Source organism: Vipera ursinii, assembly GCF_947247035.1.
Source record: "Vipera ursinii genome assembly, chromosome: 1".
NCBI classification, from domain to species: Eukaryota; Metazoa; Chordata; class Lepidosauria; order Squamata; family Viperidae; genus Vipera; species Vipera ursinii.
Genome location: NC_139512.1, coordinates 127,643,834 through 127,666,549, shown reverse-complemented (window position 1 = coordinate 127,666,549; position 22,716 = coordinate 127,643,834). Strand labels below are relative to the sequence as shown.

Genomic DNA, 22,716 nt, shown 5'->3' with positions numbered 1-22,716 from the left:
GATGGCTGAAAGAGCCGCATGCGGTATAAAGTAATGTAATCATATGCCCATAGGTATGACTATAAGAAGAAATTGTAGTATTTAATATTTAGTGCTGTTTCTGAATAATTGGTGGTTCTTTATATTAAGTATATGGTGAGAGATCAAAATATAAGGCTAAGGAGAACTTACTGAAAGATTTACTAAAAGACAGACTGCGGGATATATTTTCAGCTTATGCAGGTGTCTACCCAGATCTATTTGTGTTGTATCTTTAAATCTCATATAATCTAAGATAATTTGCAGCACATATTCTGCTTACCTTGATGTATTAGGAAAAACAAATTTTCACTGTAAAACATTTTCTGACTATGTATTGTGAAATAGGCAAATGGACTTAGACAAGATATGCCTTAAAATTCCTTAATGATACCTATTAATATTACAAGTATTAATGAATAGCAGTATATTTACCTGAAACAAATACTCAGTGGAGTATTCCTGTCCAATCTGTTTCTATTAAGTTCTTCTCTAGTTGAGAAAGCATGAAAAACAACAACACAGCACTCAGATTGTAGTTTTCTTTTTCCCTTTTTCTGTTTCTTCCCTCCTTTTCTCTTTTTTCTTCCTGTGATCACTGCAGTCGTTTCTGGGGTTGGAGTGCAGATGGGCTGTCGAAGCACCCCCCTCCCCTTTTTCAGCCTAACTCCATCCCCGCTGCTCCTTCTCACAAGACTTTCAGGCGCTCTTACTCTCCCAGGTAACAAGCCACCTGTTATTCCAACCTGTCAGAGGTGTCACAATGTTATTTACCTTTTGGCTCAGATGAGTGCTTTCAAAGAGACAGATCCAGGGGATGTGGAAAGAGGCAGCACCTTTTGCCTTTATAGATTTTACCTGTGAAGAAACCCCATCACTTATGTTGTTTCCGAAGCACCCAGAGAAATGTAATTGAGTATGAATTCCCTCTCTCTCTCTCTCTCTCTCTCTCTCTCTCTCTCTCTCTCTCTCTTCCTCCCTCCCTCCCTCCCTCCCTCCCTCCCTCCCTCTCTCTCTCTCTCTCTCTCTCTCTCTCTCTCTCTCTTTTCTCTCTCTCTCTCTCTCTCTCTCTCTCTCTCTCTCTCTCTTGTATTTCAAACCATCTTTTAGATGTATGGAGCTAAAACCTAGAAATCAGGCAATGCTAAAAGGTAGATAACCACAAGACCAGAGTTAAGTTATATTGAACTTTTAGTTAGACACTGTAACTACACCTCCCAGATGTGCTTGTCTACAATTCATATGATCTCTATATAGCAAGGCTAGCTGGAAAATAGAAATTTGTCACACATGAAGACACCAGGTTGCAAACCTTTAGCATAATACTACAACTGTCTTAACAGCTGAGAGGAATAGTCAACCGCTAGGAACTAGTTGACATTTTATATGTATAGCTATTGGCTGTCTACAGCTTTCCAGTCAAAGAACTCATTTGGAGAAATATAGAACTAGACACATTCATTTTTTATGTCACTTCCTACCCTACTCAGCCCACTTGCCATGTGGTAGAATTCCAGTTTTATTTGTTGAACTTCACATTTGTGCCCAGCCTCTATTTTAAGACTCAGCCCTTTTGAATTGGTGGGAACCTGTGGAATTTTTGGACATGTTATGACTTGAAAAATTATTGGGAGAAGTGATTGCCCATCTATAAAATGGCTATATTGGGAACATAACCAATCCATCATCAAATTCTTAGAATTCTACTTGCCACTTCCTTCTTTTGCATTTTCATGCATATGGTTACCATATTAGGGAAGCAAAGAAAATTTCCCAAAAAAGTATAGCCACCTATTTTTTCCAGCTTTAATGAATGATTAGCAGGCCTAGCATCATTCTTGTAAATAAAGATGATATTAAAGTTGATGCTTTGCAGCATGCCATTTTCCCATTATTAATGAAAATTATATTTTAAAAAGGCAACTGGGGCAGGAAGCCGATGAGATACCAAGGAAAATGCCTGTGGACACATTGAACTTCTGAGACCTACCTAGGAAACCCCAGACCCTTTAGTTAAGAAAATTAATCATAAATTACAATTATCAACCATGACAAAATTATACTACATGCAACAAAAGAGATTGCCTATTACATAATAGCATTTCAAGTTGCAAATGGCTATATGAAAGCATAAATCAGTCTTTAGATGAATAGTGTGCAGATGTGTTATCGGCCAAGTTGAGATTTCCTGGCATTTGTCCTTTATTATCCCTGTTTGTATAAAACACTTATTTGTACAGCTATCAATATGAATATTCAGTAGATCTTAATCTTTATATTTGTTAGCAAAGCTTAAGGATATAATTACAACATCAGTGCCTGAAAAAGTGTGAATATATCATTACTTGCAGTGATAAGTATCTAACTGTGCAAGAACAGAACAATGAGAACACTGAAAGAGACACAAAACTATTCTTAATTATAGCAGATAGAAATCTACAATATTATTCTATTTACATTACTCTGTGTGAAAATAAAATTATGACATCAATAAACAATGATTTATGATATAGATTTAGGTTTTTGTCCTTCAGCCAAATGTGATGAAGATTACTGATATTTAAAAGAAATTTCCTATTTTATAAACCAATTATGGTTTTATACTTAGGACGTACACATAGAGTCCCAGACATTGGCAAGTTCTGAATCCTGAAGGCTGTACTTGTTGGAAGCTGTGGCAATGGAAAATAATATTGTGACATCAATTAAAAGTCACACATTTTCTCTCATCTCTTTGTTCTTCTTGTAACTTCTCCAATTTTATGCATGAATCAGTGTTTTCTATTGTATAAAATTGATAGAATGTAATTTATTCATTGTAAATTGATCTTCCATTTTTCATTTTTTTTTATTTTCACATTATCTACAATATTTCATACAGTTCTTATACTGGGTAAATGTATTTGCTTGTTCATGTGATTAGATTTTTTAAAGAAACAATACAAAATTGTTCTTTTTTGTGATATATTTTCGTATTCTCAGGTTAAAAAAATAGGCTCTTCCCTTGTAGACTTTGGATACCACTGATATTTGAAGGTTTCTACTGAAATCGGGACGCAGTAGCTCAATGGGTTAGGACCCTGAGCTTGTCGATTAAATGGTCGGCAGTTTGGCGGGTCAAATCCCGAGTGCCGCGTAACAGAGTGAGCGCCTGTTACTCGTCCCAGCTTCTGCCAACCTAGCAGTTCAAAAGCACGTAAAAATGCAAGTAGAAAAATAGGGACCACTACGGTGGGAAGGTAACAGCGTTCCGTGCGCCTTTGGTGTCTAGTCATGCCGGCCACATGACCACAGAGACGTCCTCGGACAAGCGCTGGCTCTTTGGCTTTGAAACGGAGATGAGCACCGGTCCCTAGAGTTGGAAACGACTAGCACACATGTGCAGGGGAACCTTTACTTTTACCTTATGTTGTGATTCACCTTACTGAAATCTATTCCACTTAACAAATAATAGGGAATAATCCATACATTTGCAAAACAGTAGTCCAAATTACTATTTTACAGTAATGCATACTGTTTGAATCTACTCCTAATTGCTTTGTTAGGAAAAGTTTGGTGTGTTTTTTTCTTTTTACTGGAAAACAGGGACTATCATTCAAAATAGGACATTTTTTCTCCTTGGCATACTAATATACAAACTGCAAAATGAGCATTTTGATGCAAATTGAGTTTCTGGTGGTTCTATCATTTTGCGGTCAATATATGTATTATAGTTCTATACAGTGCACAGCGTTCAGTTCCTTACTTTGGGGAGCATAACAATCTAAAAATTAGTATAAGAGGAGACATCAGGTAGAGGCAATGATAATAAACCAACTGGGTGCGCAAGCAATGCTGAAAAGGTTTGTTGAAAATAAATCCACTTTGTAGCTAAAAAGGATTGATGATTGATTTGAATTACTGGGGTTGGAGTTATTTTGCTTCTTTTATGATTTGACTGTATGAATATTAAGTATATTAATTCAGATTCTCAGACCCATGCTTGTAGTTTAAGGCAGGGCTTTTCAACCTTTTCACCCATTGTACCACTTTTAGGATAAGGCAATATCTGAGTACCACCAGTCGCCCAGAAAGGTGTCAAAAACTTGACACACCCCCAAAAAAAAGGAAAAAGGAAAAAAAATGATGAAATACAGGTAGTCCTCGACTTACAACAATTTGCTTAGTGACCATTCGAAGTTACAATGGCACTGAAAAAAGTGACTTATGACCATTTTTCACACTTATGACTGTTGCAGCATCCCCAGGATCATGCGATTTACATTCGGATGCTTGGCAACTGATTCATACTTATGATGTTCAGTGTCCCAGGGTCATGTGATCAACTTTTGTAACTTTTTGACAAGCAAAGTCAATGACTCGGGGGGCGCGTGGCCAGTTCATCACTCAGGTTGTGGGGTGCCTGTGTGTGTGTGTGGGGGGGGAAATCTGTGGGTCTCTGGTGGAGGGGGGTGGGACCTGGGTGGGTGCCTTCCTTCCCTCTTTCTCTCCCATTGTCCCTACATTTCTTCTTTCCTTCCTTTCTTCCTTCCCTCCCTCTTTGTCCTGTCCTTCCTTCCTTCCTCCCTTTCTTCCCTTCCTTCCCTCTTTGTCCCTTCCTTCCTTCCCTCTCATTGTCCCTACCTTTCTTCTTTCCTTCCTTTCTTCCTTCCCTCTCTCTTTGTCCCTTCCTCAGGGAGAAGGGCGGTATATAAATATTATTAAATTAAAATTAAATTAAAATTCCTTTTGCAAGCAGGAAATCTTGAACAGGAATTGCAGCCAGGGATTTCTCCCCCCCCTCCCCCCACACTTTCCCTGGCTTGCCCCGCATCTGGGATTTCCTCCTTTCTTCTTTCCTTCCTTTCTTTCTTCACTCCCTCTTTGTCCCTTCCTTCCTTCTCTTCCTCCCTCCCTCCCTCCCTCCCTCCCTTCGTTTCTTCCCTCCCTCCCATTGTTCTGTGCTACAACACCCAGACCCCAGGCTGGTTTTGGCAGGCAACGGAGGATTCTCACCACACGGAGCAGCCGGGGGTGAAGTGAACTGGCGACATCACGGCCCTGCCTGTGCGCGCGCAGAGGTAGAGGAGAATGCATGCTTGAAGGTGACCACGCGCGCACCCCTCCTTTGCCCGGGGTTGCCACTTAACCCACCACAGCTGGGCATGGCTGGAAGCTTTGCGTGCACTGCCAGGGCGGCAGGCAGGCAAGGGGGTCTTCTCTGGGGTAGGGGGAGAAAGACACATTCTCCAACCGGCTCTTCCTTCCCCTTCTCTGGGCTGGGCTGCAATCTCGCCCGCTGCTTCTGTGCATCCTCCTTCCTCCTCCCCCCCTTGCAGAAAAAAAGGAGAAGACAGGCGGTGGGGCAGGGGGTTTCCCCATCCATGATGCTGTCTTTGCAAGAGGCAGAAGTGATTGTCATTAAATCTTATCCGATAATAGTGGAATCAAATGGGTTTTCTTTTTTCGCCTCCCATCTCTGCAAGTTCTCTGTTTGGTTTTAGTAACTAGGCAGTGGATTGTTCACAGGAAGAAAAGGAAAACTTACTAGCTCCTGGTATTAATTTTGCCTTGAACTCTGGCATTTTCTCTGCATCCAAAAGATGGTACGGGGGGGAGGGAAGGTGCAGCGGAGCTAGGGGGGTTCTTGGAACATTATGTCCCAATTGCTTACTCCTCTCTTTCCAACCACCTCCTGCTGCTTCTACTCCCATCCACCCTCTGGTTTTTAGGAAGCAAACAAAAGGCTGCTAAGACCGTCCAGAAAAGCCAAAATGTATGATCCAGCACAGAACTAAGGTGGAAGGGAGGGAAGAGAAACGTGTGTGTGTGTGTGTGTGTGTGTGTGTGTGTGTGTGTGCGTTTTGTTCGCCCTCAGGGGTGACCCCCTTCCTGGGTGCGACCCGCCTCTTTTTCCATTCCTCCTCTTGATGAAGGGCCCGATTGCTGGGACCCTGAGAGATGGCTGGGCAAGGATAGGGGCCTCCGGCACAAATTTAATAAGAGGCCCCTGGTTAATTTTTTAGTTAAATTTTTTGTGGGGTTAGGGAGGGGTGAGGGATTTTATGGTTGGATGGAAATGGGGGGGAGTCCACCAACTGTTGTTCAGGCCAGGTCTGGGATTGATCACGCGGCGGGTGAGCTGGGGTTGGTTGCCTCCGGGGCTCCAGAGCGGGTCGTGGGATTACCTATTCCCACAACGTTAGGGAATGGCAGCAGGTGTATGAACAGAGGGTCGTATCAACATCTGGGAGTGCGTCTCCGCTATCTCCAAGCGGTGAGGCGCTCCGACCCTCTGGTTTCGTCCCGAGGCTCCGGGAGCGAGGATGAGCAGCCATCAGAGCTCCGGCTGGTGTACTTGAATGCCAGGTCTGTAGTCAATAAGGCTCCTCTCATCCGGGATCTGGTTGGGGGTGAGCATGCAGACCTGGCTTGCATTACGGAGACCTGGTTGGGCCCAGAGGGTGGTGTCCCTCTGGTTGATCTTTGCCCACCAGGTTTCTGGGTGCTACACCGGCCTCAGGCTCAGGGTAGGGGCAGGGGAGAGGCGGTAGTTATGACGGAGACCCTTTGTCCGCAGGAGGCCACCATTGTCCAAATAGCCGGGTGTGAGTCCCTCGTCCTGAGATGTGGCCCTAGGGCGCAGTTGGGCTTCCTGCTGGTGTACCTTTTGCCTAGTCGCGCAGCAGCAGCCCTGCCTGAGCTTCTCGATATCCTCTCGGGGCTGGTGATTGAGTTCCCCAAATTTATGGTTTTGAGTGATTTCAATCTACCATCCCTGGGAGGATCATCTGAGTTAGCTCGGGAGTTCATGGCTTCCATGAGGGCCATGGACCTGACACAAGTAATTCAGGGCCCGACTCATGTTGGGGGGCCACACGCTCGATTTGGTTTTTCTACCTGGACGGTGGTTAGATGATCTTGGTGGGGGTTCTCCAATTGTTATGCCCCTGTCATGGACCGATCATCATCTCCTGTGGCTGGTCTTCCGTTTTTCCACTCCCCGTCGTGGGGCTGTTGAACCAATGAGATGGTTCCGCCCCAGGCGCTTAATGGACCCTGAGAGGTTCCAGGCAGCGCTGGGGTCCCCACCTGCCTCCTTTGCTCACAGCTCGGCAGATGCCTTAGTGGAAGCCTGGGAAAAGGCAGCCACAGAGGCACTTGACTGAGTTGTACCCTTGCGGCCCCTGACCCGGTGCAGATCCCAGTGTGCTCCATGGTATTCCGTGGAGCATCGGGAGATGAAGTGTCGGAGACGGGGCCTAGAGAGCTGTTGGAGATCCAGCCGGTCTGAATCCAACCGATCGCGACTAAGGTCCTTTACAAGGTCTTATCTCGCGGCGATGAGGATGGCAAGGTCTAATTACTTTGCTACCCTCATCGCATCTGCAGATAACCACCCGGCCGCCCTGTTTAGAGTGACCCGCTCCCTCCTTAATCAGGAGGTGAGGGAGGAGCCCTTGAAGGGTCATGCCGAGGAGTTTAGCCAACATCTGTCGGACAAAATCGCTCGGATTCGGACCGGTTTGGACTCCGACTGGGCAGAGTCTGACGATCAGGACATGGGCAGTCTTGTTGATGTTATCTGGGAGGAGTTCGATCAGAGGAAGTGGACAGGATCATGAGGAAGCTGAGCTCCACCACGTGTTTATTGGACCCGTGCCCTTCCTGGCTGGTTTATGCGGCTCGGGAGGGGACACGAGGCTGGCTCCAGGCGGTGATATCTGCTTCCTTGAGTGAGGGTAGTTTCCCCACCGCCTTGAAGGAGGCGGTGGTGAGACCTCTCCTCAAGAAGCCTGCCTTGGACCCAGCTGTATTAAACAACTTTCGTCCGGTCTCCAACCTTCGCTTTTTTGCGAAGGTTGTTGAGAGCGTGGTGGCGCATCAGCTCCCTTTGGTCCTGGAGGAAGCTGACTATCTGGACCCATACCAATCGGGTTTCAGGCCCGGGCACAGCACGGAGACAGCATTGGTCGCTCTGGTGAATGATCTCTGGAGGGCCCAGGACAGGGGTTGTTCCTCTGTCCTAGTCCTATTAGACCTCTCAGCGGCTTTTGATACCATCGACCATGGTATCCTGCTGCGGCGTCTCAGGGGATTGGGAGTGGGAGGCACGGTCCTTCAGTGGTTCTCCTCCTACCTCCTGGGACGCTCACAGTCGGTGTTGGCAGGGGGACAGAGGTCGACCTCGAGGCCTCTCGTTTGCGGAGTTCCTCAGGGGTCGGTCCTCTCACCTCTCCTGTTCAACATCTATATGAAGCCTCTGGGTGAGATCATTCGTGGTTTTGGAGTTGGGTATCATCAGTATGCTGATGATACCCAGCTTTTCATTTCGACCCCAAACCACCCCAGTGATGCCCTCGACGTGATTGCCTGGAGGCGGTCTGGGTCTGAATGGGGAGGAACAGGCTTCGGCTCAACCCTAACAAGACTGAGTGGCTGTGCGTGCTGGCATCTCGGGAAACTCAGATCATTCCATCTCTTACTATGGGGGGTGAGTTATTACCCCCCCGTAGATAGGGCTCGCAACTTGGGAGTCCTCCTAGATTCACAGCTTTCTTTAGAAGATCATATAGTAACTGTGACTAGGTGGGCCTTTGCCCAGGTTCGCCTAGTGCGCCAGTTGCGTCCCTATCTAGACCGGGATGCCTTGCGTACAGTCACTCATACGCTTGTGACCTCTCGGTTAGACTACTGCAACGCTCTCTACATGGGGCTGCCCTTGAGGACCACTCGGAGGCTCCAACTGGTGCAGAATGCAGCCGCGCGTGTTGTGTTGGGGGTCTCCCGATACTCCCATGTTACACCTCTGCTCCGTGAGCTGCATTGGCTTCCAGTTGCCTTCCGGGTGAGATTCAAGGTGCTGGTAATGACCTACAAAGCCCTACATGGCATGGGTCCAGAGTACCTTAGGGAGCACCTGTGGCCGGCATCAACTTCCCTCCGCCCAGTGTGCTTCCACAGAGAGGGCCTCCTCAGGGTGCCACCGGTCAGAGAATGCCGACTGGTGGCCGCCAGGGGGAGGGCGTTCTCTGTGGGTGCGCCTGACCTTTGGAACCATTTACAGGTTGAGCTCCAGTAAACAAGCCGGCCTGGTCTGATGGGTTTGGGTTTTAATTATTGTTTTTAAGTAATTTAAGTAATTTATTTATTGTATTTGGGCACTATGGTTTAATCTGTTTTTAATTTTTGTATTTTGGTATTTATTGCCCTGTTCACCACCCTGAGTCCTTCGGGAGAAGGGCGGTATACAAATCAAATTAAATAAATAAATAAATAAATAAATAAATATACATGTGTGTGTGTATAATTGTGTGTGTGTTTGTGTGTGTGCCCTCACCCACAAAGCGCAACACCAGCCCAAGACCTGCCAGAGCCCCGGTCCTCTCTCACCTCCGTCCCCCAGCTAAAACCTTCCACTGACTTTCAGATAAATTACAGCCCTGCATCTCGCCAGGCTCGCCCCATGCAAAGCAGACAGGAGACGTGGTGGCATTTCACCTTCTCAGACACGTTGCACAAATCCTTTGGACCCTGGCTCCCGGCGATCTCGCAAGCTCGCTTTCTGCAAGCAAGTGAGCTGTGCAGGAGTGTGTGATTGGGTTTCTCAGCCCAGCTCAGCTATAGTTGCACAGGCTGATCCCACGCTCCTGCCCAGGTAACTTGCTTGCAGAAAGCAAGCAGAAAACAAAGTGAGCTGCGCAGGAATGTGTGATTGGGTTTCTATGAAACAGTGGGGGGAGGTAGTCAGGTGGGCATGTTTTTCCCTAGACACCTGCATTCTGATGGCTTCACCTGGCGCACATTAGCAAAAAAACCGTGGACCTCGATTCCCACCTGTTGCCGAGGCATGAGTCCTCCAGGAGGGTGTGCGCTGTCTGGCCGCTTTGCTTTCCCATCCTTAAAGCCAGGCACCTTGGGAAGAGGAGAGGGGGAAAAGTCTCGAGCCGCGGGAGGCAACGTGAGGGCCATGAGGGGTATCGCAAGTTCGGGGGGGAAGGAAAAGAAGATGGAAGGCCAGAACAGAGAGAGGGAGAAGGGGGAAAGACGGAGGGGCGGTTGTGAGGTTGGCGCTCAGGGCCGCAATGCGAGCGGTCTCAAACACCTACCTGCCGAGGGAGTGATGGCTCTGTCCCCTTCAGGCTCATACTTGCTTGTAAAGTAAGGGGGGAAGGATGACACGGATCCTGCACGAGAAGAGGTCAATCCAGTTGCTGCACAACGAGTCCCTGGGGAGGGCGGGGTCTCGCTCTGCACCTGCGCTCTTTGCGCGCCCTTGGTAGGGTTCCTGCAGGCCACCACCAAGCAGCATGTTTTCTGGCAGCAAGTGAGCTGGGAAGGAGCGGGGCAGAGGGGAGGAAGGCGACGCCGCGTACCACCAGCCAGGTGCCACCGGTTGAAAAGCCCTGGTTTAAGGAACACTAATAATGTGTATGTCTACCTTTCTGTATTCATCTGGTCCATCAATAGGGAAAAAAATACTTCTATTGTTATGTAGAGAAATATTGTTGAGAACTAATAGCACAAAATATTGTTAAGGAAGAATTGCCATAATCTTAACTAATGCTTATCAAGCAATTATAAAACTTCCTCTTTGATTTATCAGTTATATAAAATCTGTGAATGTTTGTTTAAAAGAATAATTGTTGCTTCTCTGACTTGAAAGGGCTACAGCACAGCAAGCTGTCACATGTTGAGATTTTAGGATGTGCGGTATTATTGCTTTGCCAAAACACCAGATGTACATTCAGTCCTGCCAGCGTTACTTGGGCTGTGCTGCCGAAAGAGTACACTGAAAGAAAGTCAGGGATTGGAACTGTTTCCATGAGATATAAATCTTGTTTTTGGCAAGTAGTTTTAAATAATGAAATACTAGTTTTCAAAATAGATGATCATTTTGTGAAATACTCTCTTAGCAGAGATCAGGTTTTGATCTTGTAGTATAGGAGGAACTCTTTAATTGTAGGCCTGTTTCTCTGGATCCAGAGGAAAACTTTCTGTGCTATTCACAGTCTGCCTACCCTATATACAGTATACAGCAACTCATCAGCTGCAGAATAGAGAGCAATATTTAGTTTTATGATTATTTTCTCACAGTCGTTAAGTGAATTTGTTTTCCCCAATTGACTTTGCTTGTTGGAAGCCGGCTGAGAAGGTCGCATATTGCGATCATATGACTGGAAGATGCAGCAACTGTCATAAATACTAACCGGTTGCCAAGCTCCCAAATTGTAGTCACGTAACTGTGGGAGTGGTGTGATGGATGCAACTTGAAAGACTGGTAGTGATTCACTTTTTCTGGGGCCACTGTAATTTTGAACCATCATTAAACAAATGGTTGTAAATTAAGTACTAGCTGTATTTAGATTTTAATTTCTAGCTTATCAGTTTCTTGGATTTTAAATAATAGTGTTTCGAACTTTAGCCTTAAAAGAGTAGACAGCCCTTCATTCCTGCCTTCCAATTTTTTTTTAGTAGAACCCTTAGATTATGCTTAGTGTTTCATATTGCTGAAGTAATAATGTGACTGATCTGGTTAAAACACCAATGATAGACCAAATAAAATTTAGCCTTAATTCTGATATTTGAGAAACTTCATCTTATATAATTAAGGAAGAAAGGAATTAAATTATATTAGTATTTTTTGTGATTCTAGAGTCTTTTATGGTGGTCTCTTAGGGAAAAAAAAATCACACAGAGGAAATACTCTTTCCAGCAAGCATAAGAAGAAAAATGACTCGAGGAAAATGAGAAATTGCTGATAGATTTTTATTTAAAAATAATTAAGGTGTAATAATTTAGGTGCTTTGATTTAGATTCCTTGGAGAATAAAATTTAAATCCAAACGTTAGTTTAAATCCTTCTTACCTTGAGTCTGCAGTGCCATAGTTTAAATTTCTCGCATCACTGATGATTAATTTTATTGCTGTTTTTTAATTTATTGTCATATATTTGAAGCTACATTTCAGGAAAAAAAATACTAGAACTTCTTTATTCCATAGGGAAATAGTCCGTTTTAATGTGCCTTTGGATTTTTATATAGGAGAATGTATTTAACATCTTGGGAAGCATTAAATATATTTGTTCGGTTAAAGACATGCTGGATGTTCATGTTCATTGTGGAACTGTGGCACCACAGTCAGTCAGTCAGCTTTCTTTTTACTTAATATTTTTATCCCACTAAAAAGGGTTCAAGACAGATCAATTCAAAGCTAGAAAAGAATGGTATGATCTGTAAGTTACCATTTGTATCTAACTCAGGGCAAGATGTTTCTTCTCTGAATAATAATTATACAGCCCTTACTCTCTTGGTCAATTGATGAGGTCCAGCATTGTTGTTGTCCAATTATAAGTTTAGTCTCAGTAGTTTTTATACATTCTGGAAATTAACATCTGAGTTCCTGCTGCTCAGGCTAAAAAAAATCTTCTGAAAGTTGCATGTTTTAAAATTGAATCTAAAATGTTGACTTTTCAAATGAGAAAATGTCTAATTCAATCTCAAGGGAACCACTATTTAATTTTAACATTCCGCGTATGTTCGTTCTTCAGCATGCTGGATTATGACACGGAAAACCTAAATTCTGATGAAATTTATAGCTCTCTTCGTGGAGTCACAGAAGCAATTGAAAAGTTTAGTTTTCGTAGCCAAGAAGATCTAAATGAGCCAATCAAACGTGATGGAAAGAAGGACAGTGATATTGTAAGTAGACACTGAAAGAATGTGTAGTGTTTGTGTGATATGTAATAATTGAACATTTACATGAATAGTTTGCTATTTTGAGCATTTCCTATATTGTTTAGTTTCAAGCAAACAACACGTGGGTGATTGAGTTTGTCAGCTGGGCAGTTTTATATATAATAGTTTGACCAGATCTGCTGGATTGTGTAGAAGTACAAGAGGCAGAGCCTGGGGGCAGAGTCAAAAGAGGAATCAGACGGGAATCGTTAAGTTCCCACAAGCAAACCAAGTTGAATTCTTGAATTCTGTTAAGTTTTACCTAGCACCAATTTAGTTCTGCCCGTACTTGATTAGATTCTTGTGTATAGACTTGAGCAACTAAATTGATTGGAAGTAACTTGTGATTCTTTGTGCCTGACAGAATAGTTATAATAATAACATATTTTAGAAGTATCAGTTTGAGGTATGCGATGTACACATATACAGTATACATACAATATTGTTTCATTTTTAAAAAAATATAACTATTTCCTTTTATTTATATTTGCCATTCCTGCAGTGGAGAACATGATGGGAAAATCATAATTTTTCCTATAAAACTAAAATATATACACTTTGTACTAGGTTGTAAAATTATATGATCTAATATCATTCTTCTTGTTACTAGAATCAAGTGCTTGATATATAGTAGTTCTGTGCTCAAAAAAAGGGAAGGGAGTATGCATGCTTGTATAGGTGGCTGTCTTGAGGCTATTCTGAGTACTTGCTCACACATAAATGTTCTGCTACCCAAATGAAGCAGTTGGATTTATGCACAGAAACAGGGTGCTAACTGAAGCCATGCCAATTATCAAATGTTGGATTCCAAACTTTCATAATTTTCTTCCTCTCCTCAACATTGGCAATAAATCCAGTTCACAGTCAATGGAATGGAATGGAAATAGAATAGAATAGAATAGAATAGAATAGAATAGAATAGAATAGAATAGAATAGAATAGAATAGAATAGAATAGAATAGAATAGAATAGTTGGAAGGACATTGGAGATCTTCTAGTCCAACCCCCTGCTCAGACAGGAAGCACTTTACCATTTCAGACAAATGATTGTCTAATCTCTTTTTAAATACTTCCAGTGCTGAAGCATTCATAACTTCTGGAGGCAAGTTGTTCCACTGATTAATTGTTCTAACTGTCAGGAAATTTCTTCTTAGCTGTAGATTGCATCTCTCCTTGATTGGTTTCCATCCATTGCTTCTTATCCTGCCCTCAGGTGCTTTGGAGAATAGCTTGACATCCTCCTCTTTGTGGCAACCCGTGAGTTATTGGAACACAGCTATTATGTCACCCCTAGTCCTTCTTTTCATTAAACTAAACATACCCATTTCCAGCAACCATTCTTTATATGTTTTAGCCTCCAATCTCTTGATCATCTTTGTTGCTCTTTTCTGCACTCTTTCTAGAGTCTCAACATCTTTTTTACATCGTGGTAACCAAAACTGGATGTAGTATTCCAAGTGTGGCCTTACCAAGGCATTATAAAGTGGTATTAACACTTCACATGATCTTGATTCCATCCCTCTATTAATGCAGCCAAAACTGTGTTGGCTTTTTTGGCAGCTGCAGCACATTATTGGCTCATATTTAAGTGATTGTCCATTAGGACTCCAAGGTCCCTCTCACAGTTTCTACTATTGAGCGAGGTACCACCTATACTGTACCTGTGCATTTGGTTTTTCTTGCCTAAATGTAGAACCTTACTTTTTTCACCATTGAATTTCATTTTGTTAGATAGCGCCCAATGTTCAAGTCTGTCAAGATCCTTCTGTATCTTAAACCTATCTTCTGGAGTGCTGGCTATTCCTACCTGCTTGGTGTCATCTGTAAATTTGATGAGTTCTCCATCTATCCCCTCATCCAAATCATTGATGAAGCTGTTGAAGAGTACTGGGCCTAAAATAGAGCTTTGTGATACTTAACTGCACACTTCCCTCTGTATAGATGCAGTTCCATTGAGGACTACACATTGAGTGAGGTTGGTCAGCCAGTTACAAATCCATCTGGTGATGATGCTGTCTAACCCACATTTTTCTATCTTATCCAGTAGTATGTTATGGTCTGCTTTATTAAATGCCTTACTGAAGTCCAAGTAAATTATATCCACAGCATTCTTCTTGTTCACTAATTTTGTCACCTGGTCAAAGAATGCTATAAGATTTGTCTGGCATGATCTGTTTTTCACAAACCCATCTTGACTTTTGGTTATGACTTTATTTGCCTCTAGGTGTTCACTGATTCGTTGCTTGATTATCTTTTCCAGAATCTTCCCAGGTATTGAGATCTGGCTGACAGGTCTGTAGTTTCCTGGATCTATTTTTTTTTCCTTTTTTGAAAATAGGAACTACATCAGCTCTTTTCCAGTTCTCTGGTAGTTCTCCGTGTTCCAGGATCTTTGAAAGATATAGTTCAGTGGTTCTGAGATCACATCTGCCAGTTCCCTCAGAACCTTGGGGTGTAATCCATCTGGTCCTGGTGATTTGAACTCATCTAGGGTGGACAGGTGCTCACTTATCATTTTCTTGCCTATCTTAAATTGTGTTTCTCATCTGTTTTTTACGGTACTGTTTTTGATAGGTTGGACTGTTTTTTTCCTTTTATGTAAAGATGGATGCAAAAAACGAGTTAAGTAGTTTTGCTTTCCCCCTGTTGCTTGTCACCTTCTTGACACTTTCTCCCATTAATGGACTGATTGTTTCTACTTTTTTCTTGTTTTTTTACATGTTGAAAGAAGCTTTTTTTGTTAGTTTTGACTTTTGTCACAACCCTTAGTTCCTTTTTGAGCCTTAGCTTTCCTTACTTCATCTTTGCAGGCTCGGGCTATTTGCTAATATTCTGCCTTAGTTATGCGCCCCTCTTTCCACTTTTTATACTTGTCCTTTTTGTCTTTTAATCTATCAGAGAGTTCTTTATGCAGCCATGCTGGGTTTTTTTTGAGCTGTTATTTCTCTTCTTCATTAGTATTGTGCTAGACTGGGATTTTATAATATCACTTTTCAAAATTTCCTAAGCTTCTTGAGTTGTTTTCCCTTGAGGATTCTCATCCTCTAAGCTCTTTACGTTTCTTGAAATTAGCTCTCTTAAAGTCCAAGACTCTAGTTTCACTACATTCTATTGCTTGTGCTTGCATAATGTTGAATTCCAATATTGCATGATCACTCCCCACAAGGTTCTTGTAGCTTCAACACTTTCTATCATTTCATCTCTGTTAGTGAGAATTAAATTCAATATGGCTGATCCTCTAGTTCCCTTTTCTACTTTTTGGGAGACAAAGTTGTCTGCTAAGTTTGTCAGGAACCTGTTTGATCTTCCACTTGGTGCAGAGTTTGTCTCCCAGGTGATGTCAGGGGAATTAAAGTCCCCCATTACTATTATGATGTGCTTTCTAAATACCTTAGTTATCTGTCTAGCAAAAAGTTCATCTATTTCCTCTGGTTGGTTGGGTGGCCTTTGGTATACACCTTTGGCAATGTTATTTTTGCCCTTTTTATATTGACCCAAATGCATTCAAGACAGTTTTCATCATTGTGGTGCTCTATTTCTGTAGAGATGTAGTTATTTCTTACCACCTATTTGATTAGTACACTTTGTGTGGCACTCGCTATTAAAGGCTTGATTTTGCTTGACAGCAAGGCTGATATTCTTGTCCACACACACATCTGTGTTACATGCACTGATAAGCCTATAATTTTTAGATTGCCGGGGACAGGAATGTTCTGTGTCAATTAACTCACTGTCCCTGTTGTTTAGTTTAAATGTTTCTCCAGAAAATATGTGAATTTAATGCCAAGTAACCCAGTCCCTTTCTTCGATAGATGCAAACCAGCTCTTTTGTAAGTTTTTCATTGAACCAGCTGCAAACATTGTATACAATATAACCAAAGCCTTCCCCTTTACATCGCTCCTTTAGCCACATATTTTTGTTCCTTATATACTGGTAAAACCTCTGAAAATGTAAGTCTACAACCTATCCTATTAAGTTTCTGCCCCAAGCTCTGGAAATCATTCTGCACAGAGAGTATATTGTGGGAACGGCCATTTTTTGGCCTCTCAACTTCAGCTTTCCCAAACGTTTCTTATCGGCCTCTACGTGAATTACAGTGATGAGCACACTCTCCTGGTTCACACAGAAAGGCATGTGGGAAGTTTGGGAAACGCTATGATAAAGCTTTCACATATATCTTTTAGTATCTTGTTTTTGTAATGATCTCATAGGCACCTGAGTAGTTCTCACTATGTATCCAATTATCACTATGTATCCTATTTTTTGAGATTGATGGGGTTTATGTAATGTTGTATTTGGTATTCTGAAAAGGGAGGTGAATAAAAGTTCAGCGGGCAGTTACTCAGGAGGTTTTTTGGTGAGAGGAGGCTGCCTGGCTGGTTCAGAGCATCTCTATTGACCCGGGTCTGAATTCTTTTCTCTACTGTATATCTTTTTGGGACAGATCATTTGTGCCAAGAAGTACAATAGCATCAATATCACAGTCCTTACTGGCATTCTTTACTATCTTAAAAATATGCCTCTTGTCTCTGCTGGCAGTAGCACCTGGCAGATACCTGACCTCTTTTAAAACCTCCATATCCTTTCCTAAATTTACAACCCTTACACTTGAATCACCAACCAGAAGGTGGCTTCTCTTTTTGGATGCCTTGCTCTTCTTGCATGACTCATGTGTAATACCTGATTCTTGTTCAGAATTATTCAGCAGCTGCAAAAAGAAAAACAACTTATTGGAGTGGCTACAGATGATGAAGAAAACATATTTAGAAACTGCCAGTTTGAAATTAGGGTTTAGTGCAAAGAAAGTTCTAATTTATTTAGCCCTACTAATCAGATTCAGAATGGAAAAAGATTGCCGTTTGCAGTGTAACCTATTATCAGAGTAATAATAGAGCTGCTCTTAATGGAAATCAGTCCCAGTAAAGTAATCTTTCTTTTAACAATTGCTACAGGTTTCTAGAGATGACGGTATTGCCTCACCAGCCACTGATATGCGTGGAAGCAGTGATGTGGTGGAAGGAGGAAGGATGGCTCTAGATAACAAGACTTCTCTACTCAACACCCAGCCCCCACGTGCCTTTTCTGGACCCCGAGCTCGAGAGTACAACCCTTACCCCTACTCTGATACTATTAGCACCTATGATAAAACTGCTCTTAAGGAAGCCGTATTTGATGATGATATGGATCAGCTTCGCGATGGTTGGTTTTCATTTATTTTCTTAAATTCAGTATTGAACTTATTGTTGCCTTAACATTTACACATTGGTGTTAAACTGTTACAGAGTATCATACTGACACTAGCTTCTTGAATTCAGTTTAACATCATTTTCTTAATCAGCCTTGCTGGAATAAGTAACAGTATCTTGCTCCTGGGCAAATGATTCAGCTAGGTCAGGGGTAGGCAGCCTCGGCTCTTTTATGACTCATGGACTTCAACTCCCAGAATTCCTGAGTCAGCTATCCTGACTTAGGAATTCTGGGAGTTGAAGTCCATGAGTCATAAAAGAGCCGAGGTTGCCTACCCCTGAGCTAGGTAGTACAGCAGCCACAGGCTCATCTTTCAATTCTAATAGTGAGACTTAGGCCCTGACATTCTGTAAGTGGTCTTCTACATTCATATCAGTAAAGAAGACAGGCTCCAAAAATCATTTTGTTTGAGACTGAATATATTTAGATTATAGATAAAATCTTTGTACTTAAAGAACTCAAGACAGATTATGTTTATAGACTAGTTAGAAATATTGTGTATATGTCCTACCATCACCTGTTAAAAGTTCTTGCTTTTTTTTTTTACAGTAAAATTACTTTTTCACTTTTTTCTTCTCAGTGCCCATTGATCATTCTGACTTGGTGGCTGATCTTTTAAAAGAATTATCCAATCATAATGAGCGTGTAGAAGAACGGAAAGGAGCCCTTCTTGAATTATTGAAGATTACAAGAGAAGATAATCTGGGAGTTTGGGAGGAACATTTTAAGACAATTTTGCTTTTATTACTTGAAACACTTGGAGATAAAGATGTAAGATAATGCTATAGGGTTTGCTCAGCCTCATAGATACTTACCACCTGCATTGTCCTTACAGCATATGTGGCGAACGTTTAGATGGTGTTCTCTGTTTTCCTTAGTTTAATCTGGCTTCCACAGTCTCAGAAATGCCAACCATTTGGCATTTATTTAACCCCACCTCCAGTTTCTCCACTCTGATATTGTGACACTTGAAATTTGTATTCTGAAATGCACCGTGCATGTTGAAACACTTGCTGCACTACTCACTTCCTTTACCAGACATCTCTCCAGTTGAGGAGTGGGCCCGAGAGTACTTTACTCAAGATTCGCACCTGTTATTTTTTTGCCATTTGTTTCTATCAGTACTTCTTGTCATCGGATATTCAAAGTTTTAAATTGGGACAAATCAAGTGTTAGCTTGGGAGTTGCAGAGATGAATACCAAACCATGAGGACATACTTAACATAGTTCAGTCTGAGGAAGCTAAACCACGTGCTGGGTTGAACTAGTCCATGGGTCTGCAACCCGCGGCTTTGAAGCCGCTTGCGGCTCTTTCAGCCTTCTCCTGCGGCTCTCAGTTTGCAGAGAGAGACAGACAGAGAGAGGCACTTGCGCTTCCCTTCTCTGTCTGTCTGTCTGTCTCTCTCTCCCTGTGTGCGTGTGTGTGTGTGTGTGTGTGTGTAACACACTGTCGTCTGAGGAGCTGATGAGCTTATTGGGCGGGGCTCCTGCTCCACAGGAAGCAGAAAGCAGCCCAATAAGAATGTGTGTCAGCTTGTCCAAGAACAGCGTGAAGCCAGCTTGCCAGGTGAGCAGAAGATCCGAGAAAGGGAGGGGGGGAGAGAAAGAGAGAGAGAAAGGCAAGTGCCTCTCTCTGTCTCTCACTCACACACAACACACAAACACACTGAGTGGGGGAAGAGGACTGGCAGACCAAGGGCAGAAAGAGAGGGAGGGAGAAAGGAAGGGAGGGAGAGAGAGAGAAAAAATATGAATATATGTGGTTGTCCTTACTGGGCTTTTAGTAAAGTACATTTAATGAAATATTTTGATTTTTTTTTAATTAAGAGGTGAGGTATGGGGATAATTAAGCTGTGTTTAAAGATGGTGAATAAACTACTAAAATTGTTTTTACCTGTTGGGATGAAGGACAAAGGTTTTTTTTTTTCCCTCTTTCTCCTGTCCTTCCCCCCCCCCCGCAATTTTTTTTCTTTTCTACTTTTCTTTTTGTAGTTTTTATAGTTTTCACCGGCTTTTTATTTCATAAATACGAGGACTCCTCAAATAGACATTTGAGTATTTTATTTGAAGGTAACCTTCGACAAAATTTGAAAATTTGTTTTCTTTGTAGCAGTTCATTGATTTCATAAATGCAGCACACTATAGTTTTTTTTATACATAGCATAAAGGTAAAAAAACAATATATGCAGTGTTATCTTCATTTTAGATGTCAAAAGGGTTTTGCGGCTCCCAGTGTTTTCGGTGGGAAACGGGTCCAAGTGACTCTTTGAGTGTTTTAGCTTGCCTACCCCTGAACTAGTTAATGGTTGAAATGGCTTTCATCCAAAAACATATCTCAAAAACTATATAACCTGAAATGTTATATAATATTCTAATAATGATCTTGGATAAAGGTGTCGATGACTAGAGAGGAGTAGGACTGAATGAAAAAACTAATAGTAATCTCCAAAAGAATTGTAAAATAAATACATTTGTGCAAAACACGGAAAACTGCTTTAGCTTCCTGTGTTAGTAATTAGTATTGGTCTTTTTACCAAATAAGTTCCAAGGAAATAAAACTTGAGTTTTTGGATTTTTTATGTATTTCAAAAAGAGATTGAACCAAAAATGGTTATGTAATAAATCTGTTTGCTATTCTCTTTCATACACAATTCAGTGGGTAGCTTATTTCATACATTGATACAATATAAAAGCTCCCAATATTTATTAGCAGCTACTTAGTTCTCATGCAAAAATACTATTGAGTTTTGCTGATGAACTTAGGCCCATGATACAACGCTACTGTGTGGTGTTCACTTCTGAGCCTTGTTGATTTTTCTTGATTTAAAAATTTGATTTTATAAAATATGTATCCATTCTAGTCAAGCAATGCATTCCTTGCATTAATGATTTTGAAGAGTGAAATGACTTCAAGGCACCCAGAGTCGCTTGTTAGTGAAATGAGAGACATATAAATTTAATAAATAAAGATGTGCTATTTCTTTTATTTAGCATTCAATACGAGCCTTGGCACTGAGAGTTTTGCGAGAAATTCTGAGGAACCAGCCAGCAAGATTTAAGAACTATGCTGAACTAACCATCATGAAGACCCTAGAAGCGCATAAAGATTCTCATAAAGAGGTAATTCTGAGTGTCATACTATAGTTTAAGAATCAATGTGTCTATAGGTCATGCCTTACTATTAATTCCAATAGTACAAAACAGAAACTATAATGAACCAGTGTAAGTTTAAATGGAATGAAGAGAAAAATAAATCATACTTAATGGAATTCCTAAAGAATTTATCTAGCTATCATGTGAATGACATAAGCTCGGGAACAACCTTTTAGACACATATGGCTCTAAGACACTGTATCTGCAGCGTCTAGGACCTACAAAACCATCTTAATGGATACACGTTTCAGGGTTTAAAAATCAAAATATTGGTTTAGTTTATCTAAATGAAAAAAAATGTCCATAGGTCCAAAAATTTCAGACTCACCTACTTTGCAGATATTCCTCAAGTAGTAGTGTTGTTTCCCCAACCCAAAAAAGTTTGCCGTTTCTTGCCAGAACTTCAGTGACAGATAAGATGAAATGAAGAATATGAAAACATTTGACCTATTTCAACACATCATATTTTATGTTTAACCTACACCAGATTTTCTTACTGTGGTATTTTTTAAAAACTTGCCTTAGTCCTGTATATATTTTTGCATTTATTTAGACCATGACTCTCCAGGTTTATTACAGGACTGTAATTTTTCTAATTGAAGGCAGTTGAGTTAAGAGTATGCAATTCTGTATAGCAGGGGTGTCAAACTCGATTTCATTGAGGGCCGCATCAGCATTGCGGTTGCCCTCAGGGGGCCGGGTGGGTATGGCTAGAGTGCATATGGCCTACTGGGTGGGCGTGGTCAGCTCTACATTGTTCGCATCAAAGGTGCCTATGGGGGCCTGGGCAGGAGTGGGACAGATCTGAGGGTCTCTGGTGGAAGGAGGGTCTCTGGGCCAGGGCCAAGGCAGTGGGGGCCGTTCCCTCACTGTTTCCAGGATGGCTTTGTGGGCCACATGAAACCACTTTGCGGGCTGAATCCGGCCCCTGGGCTTTGTGTTTGACATGTCTGCTGTATAGAATAGTGAAAACTTAAATACACAAACAAAAAAAGAGAGCCTTTGACCCTGGAATAGGAATAAAGAATAAGCTACACTATACATCTTTTAAGCTGTTTACAGGAGTGTGGTTTTAAACACATGATGAACAAGCAACATGGGAACAAAAGACATAAGGATTGTCATGAAAGGCCAGGAAAGATTTAATCCTTTTAATAAATCAGCATGTCTTTATTATGTTTTCTTGGAGTCAGAGTCTTCATACAACAGCTTTCTGTGTATGTGTAGCCACAATTAGCAACAGGTGTAACAGATTTTGCGATAAAGCACTTGGACAAAACATTTTGTTCTTAAGGAGTGCCTTTGTTGGCAAGCTTCTCCCTACTGTGCATTCTTGCTGTCTCACCTCGACTTTGTGCCTTTGTCCTTTTCTTTGTGAATTACCTGTGCAAATGATTGAGAAAGCGTGTCATCTCCAGTGTCACTTTAGTATGGACTCACACAACCTGCCAACTACACAAAGAAGGATCAGAATGAACAGGGCATGGGGAACTTAAAGTCTAGGACAGAAACTTTAGCTTTTTGAAAAGTCATCTGCAAGGAGTATGCAATAGCATTCTTCAGGTACCTAAAGCTCAGAAGA

The 22,716-nt window shown here is 41.9% G+C and overlaps 1 protein-coding gene across 1 annotated transcript in view; it reads left to right on the top strand.

Moving 5' to 3' along the window:
* The window catches only part of CLASP1 (cytoplasmic linker associated protein 1), a 219,041-nt gene that overhangs the window by 180,410 nt on the left and 15,915 nt on the right, over window positions 1-22,716 (top strand). Inside the window, exons 31-35 of the mRNA XM_083349903.1 lie at window positions 623-739; window positions 12,547-12,697; window positions 17,687-17,933; window positions 18,562-18,752; window positions 20,973-21,101. Of these exons, the coding sequence (XP_083206029.1) occupies window positions 623-739; window positions 12,547-12,697; window positions 17,687-17,933; window positions 18,562-18,752; window positions 20,973-21,101 (835 nt within the window). The remainder of the gene's footprint in view (window positions 1-622; window positions 740-12,546; window positions 12,698-17,686; window positions 17,934-18,561; window positions 18,753-20,972; window positions 21,102-22,716) is intronic.